General features: G+C 40.1%; 1 protein-coding gene across 10 annotated transcripts in view; it reads right to left on the minus strand.

Annotated features, from left to right (window-relative positions):
- Window positions 1–17,797, minus strand: part of adat1 (adenosine deaminase tRNA specific 1) — a 103,758-nt gene that overhangs the window by 78,422 nt on the left and 7,539 nt on the right. For all 10 annotated transcript variants that reach the window (XR_015858911.1, XR_015858910.1, XM_088377787.1 and 7 more), the window contains exon 2: window positions 17,685–17,753. Coding sequence is in view for 8 of the 10 variants with exons in the window: in XM_088377784.1 (XP_088233910.1) it covers window positions 17,685–17,753 (69 nt within the window). In the remaining 2 variants the exon portion in view is untranslated. The remainder of the gene's footprint in view (window positions 1–17,684; window positions 17,754–17,797) is intronic.

Raw genomic sequence — 17,797 nt, forward strand, 5'->3', positions numbered from 1 at the left:
TTATCAAACCATCTGTGTCACTCCAAATCATTAAATCCATCAATCGTCTTTTATGTCAACAATGCCGGGTGCGCGCCGCTGACGGCGATTGCACTTCAAATTATTCCACAGGCCCTTGTAACGATATATAAATTATATATCAAATAACTATTATATAAGCGATAATATTATCAAACCATCTGTGTCACTCCAAATCATTAAATCCATCGATCGTCCTTTATGTCAACAATGCCAGATGCGCGCCGCTGACGGCGGTTGTACTTCAAATTATTCCATAGGCCCATATAACGATATATAAATTATATATCAAATAACCATTATATAAGCAATAATATTATCAAACCATCTGTGTCACTCCAAATCAATAAATCCATCGATCGTCTTTTATGTCAACAATGCCGGGTGCGCGCCGCTGACAGGCGGTTGCACTTCAAATTATTCCACAGGCCCTTATAACGATATATAAATTATATATCAAATAACTATTATATAAGCGATAATATTATCAAATCATCTGTGTCACTCCAAATCATTAAGTCCATCGATCGTCCTTTATGTCAACAATGCCAGATGCGCGCCGCTGACGGCGGTTGTACTTCAAATTATTCCATAGGCCCATATAACGATATATAAATTATATATCAAATAACCATTATATAAGCAATAATATTATCAAACCATCTGTGTCACTCCAAATCAATAAATCCATCGATCGTCCTTTATGTCAACAATGCCGGGTGCGCGCCACTGACGGCGGTTGCACTTCAAAATATTCCATAGGCCCATATAAAAACAACAATTTCATCAAACAATCTCTGTCACTCCAAGTCATTAAATCCCGTGATCGAATCCTTTGTCCTTTACGTAAATCACCGCCGCGTATGCGCCACGCCGCAGTAGCAGCTCAGATTACAGTAATCCCTTGCTACATCGCGGTTCATTTATTGCGGTTACACTACGTCACGGATTTTTGAATTTTGAAAATTTGTGAATAATTTCACATATAAGTCGCTCCTGATTATAAGTCGCCCCCCACCCAAATTTCGAAAAAAAACGCGATTTATAGTCCGAAAAATACTGTAAATCCGGCCTCGTGCACCACCTGACAAGGCAAAGGCAAACAACACGAGATACTCAGATATAGCGATACACGTCGACTCTAACAATACAAGGATGAGGCAATCAGAGATCAGAAAGAAACACGTAGCTAGGAGTCAGCATCCAGTAATTGTCTTTGCCCCTTTGCCTGCGAGAAGCAATGATGATAGCAACCTCAAATGTAATGCTGTTACTGTATATTACTGTTATGTGTGGCCAGTACTTTATAAAATTTGAAGTTTTGGCTCATTGTCATCGTCCAAACCCCAATCAAAGCTATAGCAGCCACAATATTAGTTCCTCAACCAGTACACCACATTCTCTGGCAACTGCTTCCTTTTTTTCTTATATTGGTTCCAGGGCTCGCAAAATTTCTTAATCTCTACTAGTCCTTCGGGCAGGTACTCTTCAGGTTTTGGCAGCCCAAAATTAAATTAACTGGCCTATTTTGTGTTTTTAATGTTTTAATACAAGTGATAACACATTTAACCTACCGTATTTTCTGCACCATAAGGTGCTTCGGGTTAAAAGGCGCAGACTCAATTGTGGGGTCTATTTTGTATTTAATCCACACATAGCGTGCACCGCATTACAGGGCACATGCATGCCATGACTTACAGTATACAAAAAACTTCACGGGAGCTAGACAGTGAGTTCGGTTGTTCTTTATCCTACTGTTTAACCATGTACTCTACTGTACTCACATTATTGTTAATCGATATTGTTGCAGTGACCTGGGAGGTGCGCACCTATCTGTGGGTGCATGTGACCACAAGGGGTCACTGCAGGTGTATGACGTGAACGCGCAGCATGCAGTGGAGCGCCTCAGAGCGCCTCAACAGCTGAGCGCAATCTATCCTGATTGGGAGCACACACACACCAGGTTTCATTAGCAGCAAATAGCTCAATCCTCTTGTCCAGTGAGCAGCAGCAGCAGCAGCAAACAACAATCCTTTCGATCAGCGAGCAACACAGGAGTAGCAACGACTCGCACTGAGCTCCACGGAGAAAGGAAAAAATCCATGGGAAGAGGAGACCAAAGGGACTACTGGTGAGCTCACAGTTCTCAACTGGACTCATTTAGTTTAGTCTTTATGACAAGCATTAAGTTGTGTATTGACTTTTGTTTGAAAGAATAACTTTATGTTCAAGACCTTTTCTTTCTTTCTTTTAGTTTAAAGAACAGAATTTTATCTACATTGTTTATTTGGAAGAAAATTGTACCTTTTGTTTAAACTCATCAATTTTTTTTATGTATTTTAAAGGTTTTTCACCTTGATTGTTTCGCTCATTAAAAAATCCGAACAAAGAGTGGAATCCCAGTCTGGTCAAGTCCTTCCTTTTCAAGTGTGGAAACCCATGACTTTAAAATACACTTGCCAGATATTCATACGCAAAACCGTCCAAGTCCTCATCTTCTGTATACAAATTAAACAGTTGGACAAGTTCGCCATTAAACATGCCAAGTTCCCTCTCGTCATTGTCTCGTCATTTTCACGTCATCGTCACGTTGCTCTTCTGCAATGATCCTGGCTTTCCACAAAGCTCTAATTGTGCCTCGTAAGCATGTCTTTTTGTCTATACCATTTTAGAGGGTCCTAATGCTGTGACAAACGATAGTATTTATTTGTCCGTGGTGGCGGAGGTACGTACTCTACGTGTTACGTGAAGTCCTCTGATTGGTTTACCGCCTCGATCTATGCAAAACATAATGTCCTCTGATTGATTCATCGAGTCTACATACGTATTACGCCCGTTTGTTACGTCTCTGTGGGGTGGAAGCCACACAAAACAACTATCAATGGCGGCGGAGGTACGTACTTTGCACAACTGATAGGATTTATTTACCAGTGACGCGGAGGTACATACTCCTCTACGTGTTACGTCCAGTCCTCTGATTGGTTTACTGCCCCAGTCTACGTAAAACACAATGTCCTCTGATTGGTTCATCGGGTACCTGTATATTACGTCTCTGTGTGAAGGAAGCCACACAAAACAACTTTACAGGTTTGCACAAACGATAGTATTTATTTACCAATGGCGGCGGGGGTACGTACTCCTCTACGTGTTACGTCTAGTCTTTTTTTCCCCCAGATCTACGTAAAACATAATGTTCTCTGATTGGTTCATCGGGGCTTCCTTTTATGCATGTATATTACAGATTAGCTTGCTGACTGCGCTTCCTAACCCTTTTTTTGCTCCAAGGATGGGCTTACATTGCTGAAAGAAAAGGGAGCAATAACAAACAGGTGGAAAGAGCCTTATGAGGATATTCCGAACAGGGACACCATTCCTGAGATGGAGGCCCTTGAAAATCTCCCTCAACAACCCAAAATTGAGAACATGGGAGATCCACCCAGCCTGAAAGAGGTGCAGGATGCAATTAGGAAGATGAAGAACAACAAAGCTGCTGGTCCTGATTGCATTCCAGCAGAAGTCCTGAAGGAAGGTGGATCCGATCTCCATGCCCAGTTTCTCAAAATATGGGAACAAGAGAAAATCTCTCCACAACTTAGGGATACCCTGGTTGTCTCCATCTTTAAGAAGGGAAACAAGGCAGACTGCGGGAAGTGCCATGGCATTTCTCTCCTCTCCACCACAGGGAAAGCCCTAGCTCGGATTTTGGAAAACACACTCACCTCCATGGCAGAAAGCACTCTTCCTGAGTCTCAAAGTGGTATCCGCCCAAACAGAGGCACCACAGACATGACTTTCATTGCTCGTCAACTCCAAGAAAAATGCCAGGAACAACATTTACCATTATACATGGCCTTCATAGACCTCACCAAAGCCTTTGATTCAGTGAACCATCAGGCACTCTGGCTGGTTCTGGCAAAGATTGGCTGCCCAGAGTAATACATCCGCATGCTGAGACTGCTGCATAACAATACGTCAGCTCCAGCCCTCAGTGGCAGTGGAGATGAAACCGAACCTTTCGGGGTTGACACGATTTTCGGTTTACACCTTGAGTTCGCGTAGGAGAAAGTTGTTGAAAAACGTGTTTACTTATCTCCTTTTCTTGGACTTTTATTTCCTCTCAAATGAGAACTTCATTTGAAGTTGCTGCACGGATTTCTCAGAGCCGAGCTGATGTGTAAGTAACTGAAGCTGACGGATTGTAGCGCGACGCCAGATCCGCGGCCGCCACTGGGAATCCTCCTGGCGCAATTGGACTCGCGGTCGCATTAGTGTCCCACTCCAACGTCGCCGGATTCGCTGCCTTTGCCGGACCTCGAGCCAACAACACTGGACCCGCGGTCGGTGCTGCACTTCGTCCCAGCAACGCTGGACCTGTGACCGTCGGTGACTGCGTGCCAGTAACGCCGGACCTGCGGTCTACACCGGACCTCCAGGAGGCTAACACCATCAGCCCCAGGAGGAGAGCTACCATCTGGCCCAGTGTGCTAGCACAACCAGCCCCTGGAAGAGAGCTAACATCAGGCTCAGTAAGCTAGTACCACCAACCCCAAGAGGACAGCCACCACCAGGCTCAGCAGACTACCATCACCAGGCTCAGGAGGATAGCCACCACTAGGTCCAGTGAGTTGGCACCACCAGCCGCCCTAGGTGGTCATCTGACACCGGGTTGAGTGGGATAGCATCTCCAGCCCCAGGAGGAAAGCTACCATCAGGTATAGGTTGATAGTCAGGATGGCCATGAAATTTCTCCAGAAGGACATGGAGGAGCTGAAGCTATCAATGGAAGTGATGTCTTCAACTCTTGAAACCATAATGAAGCAACAGGCCATTATTACAGAGCTGATGGGAGAGGTGAAGCAGCTCAAACAATTAAATACTGAACAAAATGAGAAAATAGTCACCCTGGAAAATAGATTAGACAACTTGGAGCAGTATTCCAGAATGAGCGATGTCATCATCACAGGTTTAAAGATTAAACCACGAAGCTACCAGCAGGCTGTGAAAGGCCTTGCTTCAGAGGACTATCCTGAACATGAGGAGACAACCGAGGAGGAGGTAAAATCTTTCCTCCACAGCAAAGACATCGTCATTGACACTATCAATATTGAGGCATGCCACACTCTGCCAACGAGGAGTCTAGATAGCAAGATACCACCTATAATTGTTCGTTTTACAAATAGGAAAAGTAAGATAAATCTACTCAAACAAGGTAGGAAACTAAAAGGCACGAACGTATACATGAATGAACACCTCACCAAGAAAAATGGTGAAATACCTAAAAAAGCAAGAGCTCTTAAGAAAATCGGTAAAATACAGTCCACTTGGACTGCAGGTTGTAAGGTATTCATCAAACCTGTTGGAGCAGCAGAGAGTTTTCATGGTTTCTGCATTAGTGCCATAGAGCAACTTAAGCGGTATGAAGGAGATCAGTAACCTGTACATCATTACGTAGAACCTCAAGTTGTGATACTTTTATATCATGGAAGGTAAAAAACCTGAAACTATCAACCTATCATGAACAGTACTGACAAATGCCTTTCCTTTCCAACTGGTCTGTTTAACAAACAAGCACAGATAGCTGAAAATGAAGAACTTGATTTGAAAACATTTGATTACACTGATCATAAGGGATTTGATATAGAGAACAATATTGATCCTGTAACTTACGTAATAACTTCTTTATCAACTACAATCAAACGAACTGTAAATACTATACTGTAGAGCAATTTAGCGAGAATGTAGCAACAAATAGGGCAATGTCAAGTATACATTTTAATAGTAGGAGCTTGAAAGCAAACATCTCTAAGATCAAACAATGTTTAAAAGATATGAATAATCCGTTTACTGTTATTGCAATATCTGAAACCTGGTTAAAGGAAGATCAGTCTGAAAAGATTGACATAGAGGGGTATGAGAGTTATACATTAAATAGGATGGGAAAAAGATGCGGAGGGGTTGCTCTATTCATAGACAAAAACTATAAGTGTAAGATAGTAAGAAATATGTCTCAAGCAATAGATAATCTCATGGAATGTATTACTGTTGAAATAGAAATGGAATCATCAAAAAACATTCTGGTAAACTGTGTATACAGATGTTCAGGTTCAAGTATTGAGGCATTTAGTGAACTATTATCAAGAATGTATGAAAGAAAAATCAATACGAAAATGGTCTATGTCTGTGGTGATTATAATATAGATTTACTGAACCCACTTCAGCTGACTCCAATAACAGAATTCATTAACTTAATGTACAGTATGAGTCTTTACCCTGCAATAACTCGTCCGACTAGAATCACATCTCACAGTGCCACTATAATTGATAATATATTTACAAATGTGATTGAAAAGAAACTAAAAACTGGACTGATAATAAATGATTCAAGCGACCACCTGCCAGTGTTTGCGGTGATCCAGAACTGTACAAAGAAAAAAAAGGATGCTATAGCTTTTAAAATGTGTAGAATGAACTCTGGTAATTCAATTAACTCATTCAAAAATGATCTTCTACAACTAGACTGGAAAAAGGTATATGTGGGTGATGTAAATGAAGCCTACAACACATTCATGACCATTATATCTGAACTTTATGATAAAAACTGTCCTCTTGTAAGGAAAGCGGTCAAACACAATTCAGTGGAAAAACCATGGCTGACAAAGGGAATCTTAAACGCCTGCAAGAAAAAAAACCTGTTATACAAAGATTTCCTAAAGATAAACAAAAGAAGCTGAATTCAAATATAAGACCTATAAAAAAAAATTGATCAGAATAATGAGAAACAGTAAAAGGAACTACTATAGCAAGAAACTGGAGGAAAACAAGAGTAACACAATAACAACATGGAAAGTGTTAAATGAAATTATTAAAAACAGAACTGGAAAGTCAGGACATCCTTCTTACTTTGTAAACAGTAACAATATAACTATAAATGAACTTGCAATGATTGCAGAGGAGTTTAATGATTACTATGTTGGTATTGGGGCTACTTTGGCGGAAGAAGTACCAAAAAAAGGGAGTACAAGTGACCTAATTAAGGATGTACCCATAGCCAAAAGTATGGTTCTAAGGGGAACGGATGAGACGGAAATAATAGAAATTGTTAGAGGATTTAAAGGTAAAAAGTCAACTGATTGTAATGGAATAGATATGTCACTTGTTAAAAATATTATTGAAAGTGTGGTGAAACCCCTAACACATATTTGCAACCAATCCCGGACAAATGGTGTTTTTCCGAGTGAAATGAAAACAGCTAAAATTATTCCGATATATAAAGCTGGGGACAAACACATATTCTCAAATTACAGGCCAATATCTTTACTCCCACAATTCTCCAAAATACTAGAAAAAATATTTTATAAAAAGCTTGATGATTTCATCACAAAAAAAAATATTCTGTGTGACCAACAGTATGGATTTCGGAAAAATAGAACCACCACAATGGCTTTGTTAGATTTCGTAGCTGAAATAACAACAGCTATTGAAAATAAACGATATGCTGTAGGTGTCTTCTTGGATCTTAAGAAAGCTTTTGATACTGTAAATTATAAAATACTGTTAACAAAACTTGAGAGATATGGCATACAAGGTATGCCACTCACTTGGTTAAACAGTTATTTATCAAACAGGAATCAATATGTGCAATTAATGGACTTCAAATCAAAACTAAAGCAGGTAAAGTGTGGGGTTCCTCAGGGCTCAATATTAGGCCCCTTGTTATTTATTTTGTATGTTAATGATATGTGCAAGGTCTCCAGGTTACTCAAGGCCGTAGTTTTTGCAGGTGACACGAATCTGCTCTGTAGTGGGGACGACCTGGACCAACTACTGGATACTGTGGGTATTGAAATGGAAAAATTACAGAGTTGGTTTGACACAAATAAACTTACATTGAATTTAAGTAAAACAAGGTATATTATATTTGGAAACCGTCCGACAAACACAGACAAAATTCTTACAATAAATAATATAGAAATAGAAAGAGTGAATGAAGTAAAATTTCTTGGAGTGCTAATAGATAAAAAATTAAGTTGGAAACCACATATAATGTATATCAAATCAAAGATCTCAAAATCACTGGCAGTATTGTATAAAGTAAAAGATCTTATAAACCAAACATCATTATATTCCTTGTACTGCTCCTTCATACTCCCATACATTATGTACTGTGTGGAGGTGTGGGGCAACACATACAAAACAAACAGATCCAATCTACATTCTACAAAAAAAAGCAATACGACTTGTAAATAATGTTGATTACAGAGAACCATCTAACCCTCTTTTTGTAAAACTGAATGCACTGAAATACAATGATCTAGTCGATTTTAAAACCATCCAACTCATGTACAAAATAAAAAATAATCAATTACCAAACAGTATCCAGAGGTTGTTTGAGTGGAGGGAAAGTACCTATTATTTAAGAGGAACACTTATGTTTAAAAGAGATTTGGTGAGAACAACTTTAAAGTTGCATTGTATAACAGCTAAAGGTGTGGAATTATGGAACACCAGCAGTGACGAACTAAAGAATTGTAGTACTTTACCTCAGTTTAAAAAAATGTATAAAGGCTAAATACTGATGGGATACCGTAGCATGCTGTGAGGTGTTTAAACTGCTTTTGTATTTATCTAAAGGAGGTGTATGTATGTATAAGTGTGTGTATGTATAATATCTATATGTATGTATGTACTATGTATGTGTGTGTATATGTATATATGTGTGTAGTATGTATGTGTATATGTATGTATGTGTGTATGTATGTATGTGTACATGCATGTATATATGTATATATATATATATATATATATATATATATATATATATATATATATATATATATATATATATATATATATATATATATATATATATATATATATATATATATATGTATGTATATGTGTATGTATATGTACGTGTATGTGTGTATATGTGTATGTATGTATATGTATATATATATATGTATATCTAACATATCTGAAACTGGACAAATCTTGATGGAATCAAGCAAACGTGGTTACAAGGGGTAGAGCTAGATAAGCCTAGGCTTCCTTCTACTCCCTTTTTGAACAAATAAGATTTTTATGATAAAGTGAAAATTTATAACGCAATGTTTTTTTTCTTTTCTTTCTTCTCTATTGTACTATGGAGTTATTATTTTCAGTATTTTTTACTTTCTTTTCTTGTATTTCTTTAAATGTTCGAAAATAAACAAACAAACAAACAAACAAACAAACACAGGAGTCATGCAGGGATGTGTCATCGCTCCAATGCAGTTTTCCATCTTCATTGCTGCTATCCTCCATCTCACGAGCAGACATCTTCCCCAGAGAGTCCAACTTATGTACAGAACTGATGGGCAACTTCTTACAGTTTCTTCCTCCAGGCTGTCGCTCTAATGAACTCACACCACTCTTAAAGTCTCAGAGACATTGCTGTGCAATAACATCCTGCTCTCGACGCTTTATCTTTTAATTGTCTATATTATGTATACTATATGTCCACTCTGCATCCATCGTAGCCTGGTCATCCTGGAAGAGGGATCCTCCCATCTGTGGTCTCTTCTCAAGGTTTCTCATTTCCCCTAGGAGTTTTGAGTTTTTCCTTGCCCTCCTGGGAATTTAAGATCAGGGGATGTTTGAGAATATTTGTCAATTTCGCACATGTCCTGAGTGTTGTTAGTCCCCTAAATGTTGAACAGAGGCTGAGATGTACCGAAGTCAAATTCCTTGTTTGGCATGCTCAAACATGGCCAATAAAAAATTCTTGAATCTCAACATCAACCGATTCAGGGCCAAAGGTCAAACCACCACCATATCCATCATGGAGTTGCAGTATCCGGATGAAAACGCCCTTGTTGCCTTCTCTGAAGAGGACCAAGCATACAAACAGCTTGGTCAACATAAATCCTCCATCAGCTACCACCAAAGAGTACTCCTGTCCTGCCCCCAAACATCTTCATTGACAACAACAGACTGAATGTGAATATCTGGGCAGCCTTCCATCATCAAAAGCGGACATTGATGATGAGATACACCACCGCTTCAGCTGTGCCAGTGGGGCTTTTTCAAGGCTAAGGAAAGAGTCTTTGAGAACCGTGACCTTCTGGCAAAGACCGAAATCCTGGTCTACAAAGCTGTAATACTACCCACTCTTCAGTATGGGTCAGAGGCCTGGACCACATACAGCAGGCATTTAAAAACCTTAGATTTAGTATATCACCAGAGATGCCTTCAAAAAATCCTCAGGATCAGTTGGGAAGATCGACGCACCAACACCAGCGTCCTGGAGGAGGCTGACATCCCTACCTACAGATGGACTGGTCATGTTGTCCACATGCCTGATCTTCGACTTTCAAAACAAGTTCTCTACTCCCAGCTGGTTGAAGGAAAACGTGCCCCAGGAGGCCAGAAGATGAGGTATAAGGACAACATTAAAACAAACCTCAAAAGGTTCCACATAGACCAGGGGTCTCAAACTCCAGTCCTCTGGGGCCGCATTCCTACATGTTTTCCAAGTTTCCCTCATTAAAAACACCTGATTCAAATGATCAGTTCATCCTCACGTTCTGCAGGAGCCTGATAGCTGAATCAGGTGTGTTTAACGAGGGAAACTTGGAAAACATGTAGGAATGCGACCCCCGAGGACTGGAGTTTGAGACCCCTGACATAGACCTTAAGACCTGGGAAGACATGGCAAAAGATAGGTTGACATGGAGAAACCTTGTCCATGAGGGTGCTGCACTCTATAATGCTGACCTCCACCATACTGCAGAAGACGAGCACAGACTCAGAAAGAGAGCATCCACCAAAAAGGCCCAACCCAAGCCCACCACCACATTCAACTGTCCACACTGCACAAGAACAATCGGGTCCAGGATCGGCCTTCACGCCCATCTGAAGACTCACAAGGACCAAGACGGGGGACAGTCATATTCGACCACGAGTGACGGCCGATGATGATGATGACTCCATGGTATACGGCTAAAACTTGCACATTTGAACAATTAGGCAGAAAACTTGAGCGCAAACGATGTGCAACTAAAACTGGGGTCTTCCGTCAGGCATGGTGAAATACAGGTACGAAGAAGTAGTCGTTTTAGCTAAAACTAAGAACCTATTTTAGGACACAACTCTGAGTCTTGAAAAATGTACTATTATTCAAAGTGATTCTGCGATAAATCTTGGTCATAAACTTGACCCGACTCTCTCTTTTCAAACACCGCTCTTTGGTCCTTGGTATCTGTTTAAGCCAAGTCTTCCACTTATGCACATGGCATCTGAAAGGGTTAAAAAAAAAATCTGGGTTGAAACAGGCCACTCAACAGTAGATTGACTTAGCCTCATAAAGCACACCGTATTATCCGCACTATAGGGCGCACTTAAAAAATTATATTTATATCTATTATATTTACTCAAAAAACCACAGTGTGCCTTATGATGCAGAGCGCCTTATATATGGATCAATTGATGAATTTGTCAATCCATACTGGTTGTACACAGCGCTCTGCCAAAATGTTTCAGTACGACGAGTAAATTACAAGGTTACATCGTTTTCAGCATCACAACAACCATGGTCAGGGGCGTCACTGAAGTAAACTACTACTGGTCGATCGCAAGACATTTAAAAAAATAAAATAAATAAGGTTGGGGAACGCTGCTCTAGTGTGGCTTATTCATTATTTAATTTGAACTATTTTAATTAAAATCTCATATCAGCAGTCTTCACACATAAAAACACTCAATAAAGCACATGAAATCAAAAACTTGTCTTCGATCGTGCGTACCACTCCGTTCCAAAGTCCCGTTGTCTGAATCAAACCTTGGAACTCCGGAGTTGGTCTTCCTTTACTGATGACCTCCTGCATCGACCGAAAATCCATAGTTGAAAATCGTTTGGACATGTAATCCGAAATGTAAAGACGGGGAAAAAAAAAGAATGTAAAATGAAACAAATGAATAAATTTGAACTGGAAATCTCTTATTCTACAGGTAGGCTCATGAAGCATCACTAGCACCCCCTGCCATAAGGCTGGAGAACCTTTTTTCGTAGCCTCCGTAAGATCTCTTTTCAAAGCCGTTTTGTTCATCTAAAGCAGGGGTGGGCAATTAATTTTTACAAGGGGCCACATGAAAAACCTGAGTTGTGTCTGAGGGCCGCACCTACGATAACTTAAACCTGCTCAATTTTCTTCCATTGTAAAATGCACTAAATTATTTATTTTAAATAGTTGGTACTGGTAATTAGAAGAATACAATTATTCTGTTTATATTTATATTAAGCTATGTGAAATTGTGGTGTAAAGGTGAATTAAAAAAACAATTATTAATCGGTACAATTTATTCTTAACTTCTTTAACTTTTCCTCAAATGACAAAGCCGCTCCATCTCTGGGTGTGAAGTTTGATAAAAAGTCCTTGTTGGGCTTGCAGTTTTTGCTAGCAATGCATCAGTCTCTGATGCGCCCTGTTTATCAGACAGATGTATTTTTTCTCATGCTTGGTCGTGTAATGGCGACTCAAATTATATTCTTTAAACACAGCGACCAGTGTACCACAAATCAGGCACATGGCTTTATCTTTTATTTCTGTAAAGAAATACTTGGCAGTCCATGTCTTGTTGAAAACACGGCGCTCCTTGTCAACTTTTCTTTTCTTCGCGTTAGCACACATTTTGAGGGCAGCATTACTTCGCGCTGTTCACCTACACGCACAGCTCACATGCACGCACGCTACACGGAAAATAATAAAAGCAAAATAAAAGCAAAACAGTTGTATTGTACACACGACACAATTTTTTATTTTTTTTTTTAAATTACGATTGGCCTCATGCGGGCCGGACAGGGACGCACAAAGGGCCGGATGTGGCCCGCGGGCCGTAATTTGCCCAGGTTTGATCTAAAGAAATACAACGTTACAGACAGATGACAAAAAAAATAAGATATATTATATACACCAGATTAACTATGGAAATTAATTAATATAGCCACAGTGTTTGAACACTTGAACAGCAACATAAAGACAGAGACCAGTTCAGTCTAACTGCAGAGCCTGTCAACATAGGGAGCCGTGTGATTACGCAATCCTCAGAGGAGGCTAGAGTTGGCTCCTCCAAGCGAATCGTCTTTGGTTTTAAAATAACTATAAAAATTCTGCGATTTTGGTTCAAAATGATACAAAATTATTGAAATTAAAAGGAAAATGACTATATAATAAAACAACTGAATTTGTTTTTCCCCTTTTAATGATGGCAGTGGAGGCGTAGCAGGCGAGGCAGGCATAAGCCTGTCGGGAGGCAATCACAGCGAACCGCACATGTGCAATAGACTGATCACACCTCCTCAGTGCAGCAAGTTTGGCTGCACATACACATACCCGGCACCAAAGCTAACAAGCTAATCAACGCATTACGCATCAACGCACGCACTCGCTTTTTTCTTTTTAACTAAAGAAAGTTTATGACCATCAAAAATAAGTGGTGTTGCTGGCCCAAGTATGAAGCCAAATCGTATCACTTTCATCCCATCGCTTGATTGGCATACAGGTAAGGCTAGGCAAGGCAGATTTATTTATATAGCGCATTTCACACACAAGGCAACTCAATGTGCTTTACATAAGAAGGATTAAAAAACAAAGAACATAGAGAATAAAAAAGGGGAAAAAAATACAGAATATAATGCTTACAAAATCAAGAAGGCCAAAAAATATATATATATACACTACCGTTCAAAAGTTTGGGGTCACCCAAACAATTTTGTGTATTCCATGAAAAGTCACACTTATTCACCACCAAACGTTGTGAAATGAATAGAAAATAGAGTCAAGACATTGACAAGGTTAGAAATAATGATTTGTATTTGAAATAAGATTTTTTTTACATCAAACTTTGCTTTCGTCAAAGAATCCTCCATTTGCAGCAATTACGGCATTGCAGACCTTTGGCATTCTAGCTGTTAATTTGTTGAGGTAATCTGGAGAAATTGCACCCCACGCTTCCAGAAGCAGCTCCCACAAGTTGGATTGGTTGGATGGGCACTTCTTGCGTACCATACGGTCAAGCTGCTCCCACAACAGCTCAATGGGGTTCAGATCTGGTGAATGCGCTGGCCACTCCATTAGCGATAGAATACCAGCTGCCTGCTTCTGCTCTAAATAGTTCTCGCACAATTTGGAGGTGTGTTTGGGGTCATTGTCCTGTTGTAGGATGAAATTGGCTCCAATCAAGCGCTGTCCACTGGGTATGGCATGGCGTTGCAAAATGGAGTGATATGGATTATTCAGAATCCCTTTTACCCTGTACAAATCTCCCACCTTACCAGCACCAAAGCAACCCCAGACCATCACATTACCTCCTCCATGCTTAACAGATGGCGTCAGGCATTCTTCCAGCATCTTTTCATTTGTTCTGCATCTCACAAACGTTCTTCTTTGTGATCCAAACACCTCAAACTTCGATTCATCTGTCCACAACACTTTTTTCTAGTCTTCCTCTGTCCAATGTCTGTGTTCTTTTGCCCATCTTAATCTTTTTCTTTTGTTGGCCAGTCTCAGATATGGCTTTTTCTTTACCACCCTGCCCTGAAGCCCAGAATCCCGCAGCCGCCTCTTCACTGTAGATGTTGACACTGGTGTTTTGCAGGTACTATTTAATGAAGATGCCAGTTGGGGACCTGTGAGGCGTCTGTTTCTCAAACTAGAGACTCTAATGTACTTCTCTTCTTGCTCAGTTGTGCAACGCGGCCTCCCACTTCTTTTTCGACTCTGATTAGACCCTGTTTGTGCTGTCCTCTGAAGGGAGTAGTACACACCGTTGTAGGAAATCTTCAATTTCTTAGCAATTTCTCGCTTGATTGGAGCCAATTTCATCCTACACCAGGACAATGACCCCAAACACACCTCCAAATTGTGCGAGAACTATTTAGAGCAGAAGCAGGCAGCTGGTATTCTATCGGTAATGGAGTGGCCAGCGCAGTCACCAGATCTGAACCCCATTGAGCTGTTGTGGGAGCAGCTTGACTGTATGGTACGCAAGAAGTGCTCATCCAACCAATCCAACTTGTGGGAGCTGCTTCTGGAAGCGTGGGGTGCAATTTCTCCAGATTACCTCAACAAATTAACAGCTAGAATGCCAAAGGTCTGCAATGCCGTAATTGCTGCAAATGGATTTATGGCTTGATTTGTAGCTGTCAATGACAGAGCGAAGATGAGCGCTGATCTTTTCCTTTTCATTTTTAGGTCCAAAAATTATCACCTCTGTCTTTTCTGCATTTAGCTGGAGGAAATTCTGGCACATCCACTTATTGATTTGTTGAATACAATTTCCCAGTGCGAGTAGGGGACTGTGGTCATGTGATGACATTGAGATATAAAGTTGTGTGTCATCGGCATAAGTGTGATATGAGATATTGAGATGCTCCATAATCTGAGCTAGGGGTAGCATATAGATGTTAAAAAGTAGCAGTCCTAGAATGGACCCTTGGGGAACCCCATATGTGATCTTAGTTCTCTCAGACTCATGGTTTCCCATTGACACAAAAAAAGTCTCTATCTTGTAGGTAAGATTTGAACCAGTGTAGCACAGTGCTGGTAAATCCCACCCACTTTTCCAATCTCCTGAGTAGTATGTTATGATCAACTGTATCAAAAGCAGCACTGAGATCCAGTAATACCAGGACAGAGGATTTGCCTGCATCATTATTTAAATGAATGTCATTTAAGACCTTTAAAAGTCAGTCTTGGTGCTGTGGTGTGGCTGAAATCCAGACTGAAATGTATCGAAAAGATTGTTTTGCATCATAAAAGTATGGATTTGCTGGAAAACAAGCAGTTTTCAAAGCCTGGGGAAACTGGCCTGCTTGAAGAGAACTATTTATTATCAGCAGTACATCTGGAGCTATGCAGATAAAAACAGTTTTAAAAAAGTTGGAAGGCAGAGTATCAAGGCTGCATGTTGTAGGCTTTAATTTTGAAACCGTTTCTGTTAGAGTTGTGTAATCTATGAGGCTAAAATGTCCTAGATTGACTATAGGACAGGAAGGCGCAAGTGTTATCATTCCTGAGCTGGAGCTGGAGCTGCACACTGCTTGTCTTATCTGTAATATTTTGTCTGTGAAAAAGGCTGCAAAGTCATTGCATGCCTTGTTAGACAGCAGTTAGACGCTGTAACGTTAGTCAGCCTGTCCACAACAGAAAAAAGTGTGCGGGCATTATTGCTGTTTCTATTGATAACCTCAGAAAAATATGATTGCCTTGCATTCTTCAGTTCCTGGTTATACCTCTGAAGACTCTCTTTGTAGATATTGTAATAAACCTGGAGTTTGTTTTTTCGCCACCAGTGTTCTGCTTGTCTACATACGCTTTTCTGAGCTTTAACCAGTGTGGCGTTTCTCCAGGGTGACTTTTTCCAACTTAACAGAACTTTGGTCTTAATTGGGGCGATAGAATCAATAACAGTCTTAACATTGGAACTAAAACTGTTGACAAGGTCATCAACTAGAGCCGAGGGAAGGGTCGGTGATGGTGTAAAACCCTGGGTGAATAATGCACAGGTGTCATCATTTATATGACGCTTTCTGATTACATCTGCTTGCCCTTTCATAGGGTTAGCAAGGGTGGTCATTTTAAACAAGACAAAGTAGTGAAAAGAAAGAGCAACATCATTTACCACAACCTCGGAGATGTTAAGACCTTTGGAAATAATTAGATCCAATATGTGACCTCTGTTATGTGTTGGATTTGTAACATGCTGGGAAAGCCCAAAATTATCCAGAATATTTTAAAGTTGTTTAGCAAACCCATCTTTAAAATTATCAACATGAATGTTAAAATCATCCACTAAAACAACACAGTCAAAATCCATGCACACAATAGACAGCATTTTGGTTAACTCATCAAAAAACCTTGAATCATATTTGGGCGGTCTGTAGATGGTCACTAAGACTGCTCGACAGGGGGCTTTAAACTGAATGGCAACATATTCAAAGGAATCAAACTGACCGTAAGAAATTTTCTTACATTGGAAGCAGGTAATCCTGTCGGGAGGCAATCACAGTGAACCGCACACCCTCTTCGTAGCAAGTATGGCTGCGCATACACAAACTAACAAAGTCAAAGCTAAAAAGCTAATAAATGCAATACGCATCAACATACGCACTCACTTTTTTCTTTTAAACTAAAGAAAGTTATGACCATCAAAAATGAGTGGGGTTGCTGGACCAAGTAAGAAGCCAAACCGTATCACCTTCATACGGAATGGGAGTTGGACTTTTTTTTACCTCATTGACTAGGTTGACATTCCCTTTAGCACAGCTCCGTCTAGTGGATGCATAACGGAACCCTAGTCAACCCCAGTTTGATGCAGTACCTTGTATTTTATGCACCTTTTAATCCGGTGCACACTATATATGAAAAAAAAATACTAAAATCCAGTGCGCCTTATAGTGCAGAAAATATTGTAGTTGTTCTTGAAAAGTGAATTTTTAATTGTCAGAAAATGGACCAGCCATTGGGTAAAATCAAAATTGCTGATGGTCAACACGCCCATGTTTATGCCAGATGCCCATGCTGACCCAACCATCACCATTTAAAACTTGAAATCGTCATTAGATACTAGATTGTGCCCCTAGAGATTTAAGCAAAACCAATCACTCAAAATAAAAATATGCCACATACCTTTGGGACTCATGGCAGTCTGTCCAATACACTTTGTCCCAGTTCCAAGGGAAACAACTTCTTTTTCAACTGAGGGATAAAGGGGATATGAAAGGATTAAATGAACGGTGGGT

This window comes from Syngnathus floridae, chromosome 6 (assembly GCF_059516105.1).
Source record: "Syngnathus floridae isolate MCC-2025c chromosome 6, RoL_Sflo_1.0, whole genome shotgun sequence".
Classification (NCBI taxonomy): Eukaryota; Metazoa; Chordata; class Actinopteri; order Syngnathiformes; family Syngnathidae; genus Syngnathus; species Syngnathus floridae.